General features: G+C 40.8%; 1 protein-coding gene across 6 annotated transcripts in view; it reads right to left on the bottom strand.

Annotated features, from left to right (window-relative positions):
• Positions 1-11,187, bottom strand: part of LOC144495654 (uncharacterized) — a 361,405-nt gene that overhangs the window by 123,557 nt on the left and 226,661 nt on the right. For 3 of the 6 annotated variants that reach the window (XM_078215916.1, XM_078215918.1, XM_078215917.1), the window contains exons 6-8: positions 8,728-8,835; positions 7,793-7,903; positions 5,176-5,295 (exon numbers count right to left, since the gene is read on the bottom strand). In XM_078215916.1, coding sequence (XP_078072042.1) covers positions 5,176-5,295; positions 7,793-7,903; positions 8,728-8,835 — 339 coding nt within the window. The remainder of the gene's footprint in view (positions 1-5,175; positions 5,296-7,792; positions 7,904-8,727; positions 8,836-11,187) is intronic. The other 3 variants (XM_078215920.1, XM_078215919.1, XM_078215921.1) reach the window with 2 other exon arrangements.

The raw sequence follows: 11,187 nt of genomic DNA, 5'->3' as shown, positions 1-11,187 counted from the left end.
TCCAGGCGGAATATGGTTCCACACAAAATATTCTTGGCAAAAGTGAAAGCACATAGAATTAGAGGCAAAAACAGAAAATGCTAGAAAATCTCAGCAGGTCTGACAGCATCTGAGCAGCAAAAATAAAGCTAACGTTGCAAATCTGGATGATCTTTCATCAGAGCTCAGAGAATTGCAGGCAGCCTTTTATTTTGGGTTGGAAATTGATTGGGGATAGGAAAGGGAGTGGGGATAAAGGCTACATACTCAGATCAAAAAGATGTGACGAGTGTTGTGTTTCACAGTGATAACATTTTCATCATATGTACTATTTAAAGATGTGCGGGTTAGGTGGATTGGCCATGCTAAATTGCCCCTTAGTGTCAGGGGATTAGCTAGGGTAAATGCATGGGGTTATGGAGGGAGGGCCTAGGTTGGATTGTGGTCAGTGCAGACTTAGTGGGCCGAATGGCCTCATTCTGCACTGTATGTTTCTATGATTCTATGAATTAAATGAACTAATTGAAACTTGTATATCCAATATGGCACTAAATTAAAAGGGAAAGTATAGCAGATGGGACAGATTAAGTGAGTCAACCATAGTTAAACAGGTTCAATGTGGGCAAATGTGAGGTCATTCATTGGAAGCCAAGATTGATATACTGGAATATTTTCTATGAGAAGCCAGGAACTGGACAGCAAAAGGGATTTGGTTCCCAAATTTAATAATAAATTAAAGTTTGTAGACAGGTATAAAAACAATTAAAAAGACACATGGAATAATAGTTTCCTTCTCAAGGGTTATAAAGGGGGGGAAATTGTACTTTAGGCCACATTTTGAATATCATGTCCACTTTTGGACACCATACCTCTTTGGATCAACTGGTCTTGGAAGTGGGTACAGTGTAGATTCACTGAAATGATATTAGAGCTTGGAGGGTTAAATTATGAGAGCAGGTTGCATAACGTGGCCTGTATTCCCTTGAGTACAGAAGGTGGGACATTTTACTATATTAAAGGTGCTATATAAATGCAAACTTTCATTGATCTTACTGAAGCATTTAAAATGTTAAAAGGATTCAATAGGATAGATATAGAGAAACTATTTCCTTTGGTGGGGAAAAATCAAGACTGAAGGTACATAACCTTGCTAAGCTTTGTGGGAGAGAAAACAGATTCAGACCGATAGGTTTTTTTGAAATTAGGAAAATGCACATATAATTTGAGCAAACATGAGTAAATGGAATTGAGGTACAAATAGTGATTCATATCTTTATTTTCAAATTCCCCTATGGCTTCACCCTTCTTTATCACTGTATCCTCCTCCAGGCCGAGAAGGCTTTGAGATCACTGTGCTCCTCTAAGTTTAGTCTCATGTGCATCCCCAATTTTAATCACTCCACCATTAGAAACCTTGGGCTGCCTAAAGATATTCTAGGCTATGGAAATCTCTTTGTATACCTCTCTGCTTCTCTATTTATCTCTCTTCCTTTAGGACATTCCATAAAACCAACTCTTCTGAAACAAGCTTTTGGACCTCTGTCCTGATGTTTCCTTCTGTGGCTCAATACCAGATTTTGATTACTAACACTCATGAAATACCTCTGGGTAGTAACTGCATTAAATGTGCTACCTTAAAGGCACTTTAGAAATGCAAGTTTTTACGGTTGTGATCGAATTAAATGGCACAGCAGACTCGAGGAGCTCACTAATCTATTCAGGTCCCTAGGTTCCATGCTGTTCTTTGAAACAGCGCTATGTCCACCCAAGAGGCAAATGGAGCCTCCGTTTAGTGGTTCACCCAAGACAGCAGCACTGACTGTGCAGCATTTCTTTAGTACTGCACTGAATTGTCAGCATAGGCAATATGCTCAAGTCTCTGAAGTAGAGTTTAGGCTCCACGGTCTCCTAACATGACATTGTTAAAAATCTGTGCCTATGAAGGCACAGATACTTTCTGAGCCAGAAGGTTGTAGTTTCAAGGCCCATTCTTGAACATATCCAAGAGTTCTCCCTGTGTCCTGGCCAATATTTATTCCTCAGATCATCACTAAAACCGGATTATCTGGTCATTATTGCAGATTATGGGACAATATAATAAAAGTGTTTTAAAGTTAAGAACAGATGAAACACAGTACATAGCAGCAGACTCTCTTCAATATTTGAAGGGTCTAGAAGTACAGGTCACAGTCCATGAACCACAACTGTGGTGCCAGGTAGGGCACTCCAATACTTAAAAATAAACTGCAAAGAAACATTGCAAATTACGCAGACCAGCTGCGTGTTTATTGTTTTAAAACAAAGACACACTCATCTTAACAGTTCATATCTTAAAACCAAAATGAGCAATTGTCACTCCTTATCAGTGACACTTGTCAGATGTGCTTTTGCCTCTGGCTGCAAAGTGGCATACCACAGCACCCACTGCTTTCCTTCCTTTCCTGTGGTTCAGCAATGCTCAGTTCATGTTCTGAAACTGCTGACTGCATGACCGCATGACCAGGCAACCATTATTTCTTGGCACAGCATGTTGTAATGCCAACTGCATCACAAGCATATGGCCTCTTCCACTAACCTTTTCATTACTCCCTTGGGAGGTTAAGTCCTACTGAGCACTACTCCACACACTGGCAGTTTTTTTAGTACTTTGTTCTCATGGCCATAATTAATGTGTCTAGTCACCAGTATTAATAGGCCATGTGACTGCAGATGACATCAGAGCCATGCTCCATTTGTCCTGCACATACCAGCAGGGGTCAGTCACTTTATAGCAACGAGGAGGATAAACCATGCCAATTTATTTCTCACTCGACCCAATTGACCCCACTGCAGGCCACTCGTTGCATGGGGGATCATTCCAGTTTTTATACCTTATGTTCATTCGCCAACTAAACCCACTCTAAATATGCTATGTGACACAACCCTCTCTATTTGTTGGCTGCAGAGCACCATTAAAAACAAAGTCAGATCAACCAATTCTGCTGTAGATTTGTAAAGGTTACCTTTACAAGAAGCCTAATTCAACTCAGACTGAACTAAACAGAAACCAGAACAATGAATGTTTTGACAAAAAGAGAGTTTACATTAAAGTTACCCCATTGTTTAGCTCAATGACTTATTGGAAGCCAAGGAAGTGGGTGCTCCACAATGGAAAACTACAATTCTTCTAACAACAGTTTGCTTTCTCATCTGTATTTCATGTTGAAATGCGTGCAAAATGTCAGATCATTTTAGTCTGTTTTTCCAATAGTGGAATCCTTACCACCCTTTTCTCTAAATACAGCTTCCCCACCTGGGTCACAAATGAGAAACCTCTCCCTACTCTCTTATGTAGTACAACATTTTGGTTTGATTCATTAGTGTTTACAGGAACAAGAAAAAGTCACTGAACCCAGAGAACCCAACCAGAGTTTAGTAAAAATGGTTTCTTTCCCCTCGATTGGATCCTGTCAGAAAGCAGAGCTGCTTTCCTCTGCATATATGAGTAGTGATCAAAAATCATCATTCGTTTAAAAATGACAGCTTGCCTCATGTTACACTTGCCCTCAGCAAGGATTCTAAAGTTGCAACATACGAGGCTTTCATCACTAAATCAATTGCTCTATAGAACATCGCACTGCGTTATCAGGGTGCAGAGGGAAGTAAGAGGGAGAAGAATACGGGAGGCTGAAAGCACAATAAAATATACAAGATCAAAATTCCAGCAGTTTTATAAATGACGCTCAGAAGCACTACCTTATAACAGAATTCAGAGCATGTAATTTTGTGTAGCGTAAGGGAACTTAAGTGTTCAGTAAAATAGCAGACTGGCCATCAGCCCCCCCCCCCCCCGCAAAACCCTAACTTTTATGTATCACAATTAGTTAATAAGTGTGATATTAGAAATTATTTTATTTATGCATGATACAAGGAACTTCTACTTTTATTTTATTTCTATGATATTGGTGATGCTGTCACATCTATTGCCCGGAGATAATGCTTGCTAAGGCCCATAGAGTCAACCATCTTGTGTGCCAAAAGTCACATGCAGATCAGACCTACAAGGGCAGAGATGGGAGGTTTCCTTTCTTTCAGGACACTATCAAAGAAGTTTGGTTGTTATAATAATCTGGTAGTTTTTAAATCATCAATTTTCTGATGTCAGATTACAAATGACAAGATTTAAAATCAAATGTAATCCCACAACCACCATGGTAAGATTTGAACTCATGATCCCTGGTTCATCGCCATAGCCAAGGGTCTGAGTATGGTGTTTATATTACTGGACTAGTAGTCCAGAGGCATGAAATAATGATCCGGAGAAACAAGTTCAAATTCCACCACGGTAGCTAAGAAAGGCATATTCAGCTAATTACATAATTTCTAGAGTTAAAAGCTAGTATTGGTAATGGTGATCATAGGAACTACTACATTGTTGTAAAAACCCATATGGCTCACTAATGTCCTTTAAGAAAGAAAATGTTATCTTACCCATTCTGGCCTCTCTCTCTGTGATTCCAGACCCAACCAGCAATGCATTTGACTCTTAACTGTGCTTTGCAAGGCCTAGGAAGCCACACTGTTAGGGATGAGCAATAATTGCTTGCCTTGCTAGTGACACACATGTCCATGAATTAATTTTAAAAAGCTAACATACCATACCTTAGAGTAAGAGTGAGTTCTCTAGAAAAGATTAGAACATATGCATGAAAACAAATGGAACACCATTTCAACCCAGGCCTGTTGCATTTCACATTCTTTATTACCTGCATAGCACTTCCACTTAAACCAAGGAACTTTTGTGATATTATCTCAGCTAGTATCTTGATTTCTTATTCCCTCCAAACGTTTCAAACTGCTTTCCAGAAGGCAAACATTCCTTGCTAGGGTACAGCTCTCAGGATATTGATTGCACTGGGTTAGGTTGTTCAAGTGACCATTCTTCATGCATGAGTCCTTTGGGTAAAATCAACTATGGAAATATTGCAGGCGAGTCCTAATCACTTCCAAACTTTTTAGGATAATCACTAGAGGTGGAACTTTGGCTAATTTCTTTCCTAATATAACTGCAACTCTAACTGATGTTCTTGCTGGGAATAATTAACTAAGCACAAACATGGGATTGAACCAAGTCCTTCTGATACATGTGACTTAGCACCAAACAGACCAATGCACTTGAGGTCTAAGTAATGTTGTATATTAAATTTCATTGCTTACCCGTTACATCCTGTATAGACTGTATGCGCTCCTGAGCTGGTGTCAATGGTAAATCAGGCCCCACTTCCTCTTTTTCCCATGGCTTCATCTCAGCCATCATATTTCCTGTAGATTCTGTAACTACAAACAGGGTTATAGATTTACAAAAAACAATGTTAAAGAACCATTTCTGACTGCAAACACCAAATTAGTTAGTGATGTCATCACCAACTTTGCATAAAAAATATAGACATTTATAGCACTGGAAGCCATTCAGCCCATCATGTTTACACTTTCTATTAGAGCAAACCAAACCTAATCCAAGCTGCTCAACTTCAGACAATGAACCCTGTCCCCCATTTTGAATCCTTTTTTTGCCATGTGCCAGTTTGAATCTTGTTTTCCATGCTTTGCTTTTGGACGCAGCTATTCATTATTCCTGCATTCACACTCACATGGACAAATGCTTTGTCTATTTCCTAGAACCTTTACCATTCCTTTTCCCTCTTGTTCCATCACATCTTTACCATTAGATCTCTTCCAAAATCTATTCTAGAGCTTCACTTGTTCTTCCTCCCCCATCCCTATTTTCAAGGGCAAATAACTCATCATATTTGTACCTCGTTCAGTTCATAAGAAGTCACATTTGACTCTAAACATTAACCATGATTCTCTCTCTGCAGTATTTCCAGCATATTGTTTTCATTTCAGATTTCCAAATCCATAGTATTTACTTTTATTTCACTATTCTGTTCACCCTTATTTTATTCTTTTAGGGAAGTGGGCAACACCGGCTTGACCAGCATTTATTGCCCATTCCTAATTGCCCTTAAGATGGTGGTGAGCTGCCTTTTTGATGTAGGTACATCCGCAATGCTGTTAGGGTGAGTGTTCCAGGATTTTGACCGTAATAGTGAAGGAACGGTGATATATTTCCAAGGGGGAATCTGAGTGACTTGGACGGGAACTTCCAGGTGGTGGTGTTCCCATCTGTCTGCTGCCCTAGTCCTTTTAGATGGCAGTGTTTTAAAGTTTATTTATTAGTGTCAAAAGTAGGCTTACATTAACACTGCAATGAAGTTACTGTGAAAATCCCCTAGTCGCCACACTCCGGCACCTGTTCGGGTACATAGAGGGAGAATTTAGCATGGCCAATGCACTTAACCAGCACGTCTTTCAGACTGTGGGAGGAAACCAGAGAAAACCCATGCAGACACGTGGAGAACGTGCAGACTCCACACGGACAGTGACCCAAGCCGGGAATTGAACCCTGGTCCCTGGAGCTGTGAGGCAGCAGTGCTAACTACTGTGCTGCTGTGGTTGCAAGTTTGGAAAGTGCTGCCTAAGGAACGTTGTTGAGTTCCTGCAATGCATCTTATAGATGGAGGAAACGCATATTTGTGGAAGGGGTAGCAATCAAGTGGGCTGGATAGTGTCAAACCTCTGGAGTGATGTTGAAGCTGCACTCATCCAGGCAAGGGAAGAGTATTCCATCACTCCTGACTTTGCTTTTTTAAAATGGTGGACAGGCTTTGAGGAGTCAAAGTGAGCTATTCGTTGCTGGATTCCTAGCCTTTGACCTGTTCTTGTAGTCATAGAATTCATATGGCTGGTCGAGTTTGGTTTTTGGTTAATGGTAACCCACAGGATTTGATAGACAGGGAATTCAGTGATGGCAGTGCCATTGAATGTCGAGGGCAGATGATTAGATTCTCCCTTTTTGGATATGGTCATTGCCTGGCACTTGTGCAGCATGTTACTTGCTGCTTCTCAGCCCCAAGCCTGGATATTGTCCAGCGCTTGCTGCATTTGGACACCGTCTGCTTCAGTACCTGAATTGTCTCTAATGGTGAACATTGCAACGAACATCTCCACTTCTGACCTTATGATGGAAGGAAGGTCATTGATGAAGCAGTTGAAGACGTTTGGGCCTAGAACACTACACTGAGGAACTCCTGCAGTGTAATTCTGGAATGGAGATGATTGACCTCTAACCATCTTCCATTGTGCCAGGTATGACTCCAACCAGCAGAAAGTTATTCCTATAAAAGTATACAATAGCCTTTGCCTTGAACCTGTCGCCATCTATTTCGAAGCATTCCATGGTCCAACTACCCTGTACAGAAATAATTTCTCCCAACCTCTCTCCTCACTCTTGCACTGACAATTTTAAAGTTAATGGCCCAATTCATTGACACCACAATCAGTGCTTGTTTGACATCAACAGCAATTTGATTTCTTTTTAAATTTGTATCCAGGATATTATGAAGAGAAGCGAAATCACAGCAATACTTAATCTCATTCTGACCCAACATCCACACACATCCTTTTGACATTAGGAGTCATTTGATGAGCCTAAGGAACATTAATCCCATCTTTCCTTGGCACTGAAATGCAGAATATAATTGCAGCACCACAGCAGAAATCAAAGCACAGAGATCAGCGACTTTCATGGTCTATACACTCCAGTTCCACATATCACTGAAATTCTTAACTACATCATGTAATTCATAGTCTTCAATTATTGGACATCTGAGCCATTTCAAAGCATCCAGAGGTTGTAGCCACAAAACAAGTAATGATTCAGAAAAAGATGTCAGCAATTTGTGCGTAGTTGCTGCAATTTCATTCTACCTACTCGATTCTTGTTCTGTCGGCGAAAGTGTGGCGCTGCTTATTGTTACTTCCTCCTGATTAGGCCAAAGGTCTTCTTCAAATGCTAATGGTGCTGTGACTGAAGCCATGGAATCTGCACAAGTACAATAAAGGTTTGCAAGTCGAAAGAAAACACAACTATACAAGAACCATTTTTTGAATATGATTGGAAGGTGCTAAGCAGTGCAGATCAGATATCCCAGGTTCAATTCTTTCACGGTGCTGTGTGGATGTAATCTCACAAAAGTTGGGCATTAATTGCCCTCTGCATGCTCCGGCTTCAAACGGTGATTTTTCTTTTAAATTTTAAAGTCAACATCCCCACTTGCAACCACCATCCAACAACCTTGCTGGAAACTATGTTAGCACACATACATAGAGACGCAGAGTATAGGAAATGGCAGAGAGAAAAGCAAGGTTGCAAAAGGAGCAGGGAATAGCTTGGAGGCTAAAAGTAAGAGGGATCACCTTATCGACAAGGATTTCCCCTGTGTGTTTTCCAGATGTGCAAGACAGTTGCTAGAAGAAACTCTTAAGATAAGGAAGCAGCATTAAAAGTTATGACAGATTTGGGTTTAAAGAGTACTAAATTTTCTTAACAAGAAAATAAACTTCTCCATTGAAAGAGAGAACATAACGTTTTGTAGAGACAATTCAAGAATGAAGATGATGTAGGAGCTCCACTTGAGGCAAGACAAGATGATGAGACTAAACATAATAATATAAGAATGTCAAGGGAAAGATTTCAAAGTTAAGAGATGGTAGCCGCTTGTTCAATTAGTATTGAAAAAACGGAGTTTTTCAAGAACTGAATAAATCAAAGAACTCTGATGAATATTCAGATAAGCTAGGTACCATCAAGTTCTGTTGTAGCAAGTCAAATACACAAAGTTCACTCTAATTTTTGCCGCTGTATACCTGTGGCTTGCCACGAGGAATCAAGCATTTGCTCTTGTGGAGGAGCCATTCCTTCAGATGGAAGTAAGGTCAATTCCAAGTTTCTCTTTTCTTCAAAAGACAGCTCTTCTGCAGGTTGTCAAAGGGGGAATTTTGCTTCATTAAAATCTGGACAACTCAACATGATTATCATACAAAAAATACATCAGATATGAGCAGTTCAATGTGCAATGGTACTGAGCAATATACAACGAGATTCAACGCCTCTGTCTGGAGAGGAAAATGACAAATTGGCCAGACTTCCCATTCCTGATCATTAATAATTTTGTACCCTAATTCACCCCACCTTAATTCTTACCACCATTTTACTATTTATATACCTACAAATGACATTTGGATTTCCCTTTGTTAGTTGCCATTCTCTCTCATTTTCGCTGCCCCTCTGAACTTTGTGCAGCTATGCTGGTTGTGGCACAGTGGTGCAGTGGTTAGCACTGCTGCCTCACAGCACGAGGGACCCAGGTTTAATTCTGGCCTTGGGTGACTGTGTGAAGTCTGTACATTCTCCCCATGTCTGTGTGGATTTCCGCCAGGTGCTCCGGTTTCCTGCCACAGTCCTAAAGATGTGCACATTATGTGGATTGGCGATGATAAATGCGGAGGGTACAGGAAAGGGTGGATTGGGAGGGCCTGGGTGGGATGCTTTTTTGAGTGGGTGCAAACTTGATGGGCTGAATGGCCTCTTCCTGCAATGTATGGATTCTATGGTTCTCACTTACACCATCAACTGGACATTTGTCATACATCATATTTTTCTGCTTCATCTTATTCTCTCTTTTTTGTCATCCAGGGAGCTCTGGCTTCAGTTGTTCTAACATTCCCCTTTGTGGGAATGCAACTTCTGTTACAGCTTTATCTATAAATCTTTCAGATTTATAGACAAAGCTATAAAAATATAGCTTTATATATATAAAAACAAAAATAGCTGGAAATACGCAGCAGGTCAGACAGCATCTGCGGAGAGAAACAGAGTAAACATTTCAGGTCAAGATAATCTTTCCTCAGAACATTTTTTCCTCTCCATAGCTGTTTTTCTATTACATAAGACGATCCATGCTCAGCTCATGAAAATTATGCCTACTCCAATTAAGTGTTGTTACTCCAGATTGCTTGTTTTTTTCCAGTTAATTTAAAAACTATGGTACTATGTTCCCTGAATGTTCCCCTACTGACTTTTGATCCACTTGATTCCTCAGATCAATATCTGACAATGTCTTCCTCCTTATTGGATCAGAAGCATACTGATCAAAAGGATTTATCTGAAACTCTTCGCCTTCTCCGATTGGACACTATTACTATCCAAGTTAATATTAGGAAGTCCCCATCACTATTGTATAGTACTTGTACCTCTCTGTAACTTCTATGCAAATTTGCTCCTTCGATACTGTGACATTAGCTGGTGGTCTATAGAATACACCGAGTAGTACCCCTGTTGTTTCTTAACAGTGACCAAGTATCAAGAATGAGAGGACACAGATTTAAAGTGATTTGCTAACGAAGAAAACGTGACGCGAGAAAAAACCTTTTCACACAACCAGTGGCCTGGGTCAGGAACGCATTGCTCGGAAGTGAGGTGGAGGCAGGTTCAATCGAGACATTAAAGAGAACCTTAGATAATTACTTGAAACAACATGCAGGGATACAGGGGAATGACACCAAGTCATAATACTCATTTGGAGAGCCGGTGCAGACACAATAGGTCAAATAGCCTCCTCCTGCACCGTAACAATTCTGTGATTCTGCGAATTGGATCATGGCTTCGTCACTCCAGGATATCATGCTTCTTTCTACCCACCTTATTGAATCACCACCTCTGGCTAGTCACCCTCCCATCTCAGAATGCTTTGCAGTTGCTCAGTGACATCTTTGACCTTGGCACTAGGGAGGCAACATACCATTCTGGACTTAAATTTGTGACCATAGAAACGTGTATGTTCCCCCAACTATAGCATTCCCCATCATTATTGCTTTCTCAATATTCCTTCCCCTCTCCCACTTCGGTGAAGCTGAATCCCCCATGGTGAATCCCCCATGGTGCCACGAACCTAGCTCTGGCTACATCGCCCAGACGAACGATCAAACTCTGCGGTAAGATGAATACTGCTTGGAAAGCGAGATGCGCTCAGGGATCACCTGCACTAGCTGCCTAATCGTTCTTGCTCACCTGATGATCACCTATTCCTTCTCTGCCTGCATATTGTAAGCTGCAAATTGACACCTCCATAAATGTGCTATCCACAAAACTCTCAGCCTTGCAGATACAGTAGTGACCCCAGCTGCTGTTTAAGCTCTGAAACCTAGATCTCAAGTTGCTCCAGCTGCCGCCATTTCTCGCACACGGTTGCCTAGAACACAAGAAGAGTTCTAGAGCTCCCAAATGGCAACTCTCAAAAATGCCTACTGTTCACAAGTAATGCTGAT

This window comes from Mustelus asterias, chromosome 7 (genome assembly GCF_964213995.1).
Source record: "Mustelus asterias chromosome 7, sMusAst1.hap1.1, whole genome shotgun sequence".
Taxonomy (NCBI): domain Eukaryota; kingdom Metazoa; phylum Chordata; class Chondrichthyes; order Carcharhiniformes; family Triakidae; genus Mustelus; species Mustelus asterias.
The sequence above is the reverse complement of the archived record's forward strand: the minus strand, read 5'-3'. Positions and strand labels throughout refer to the sequence as shown.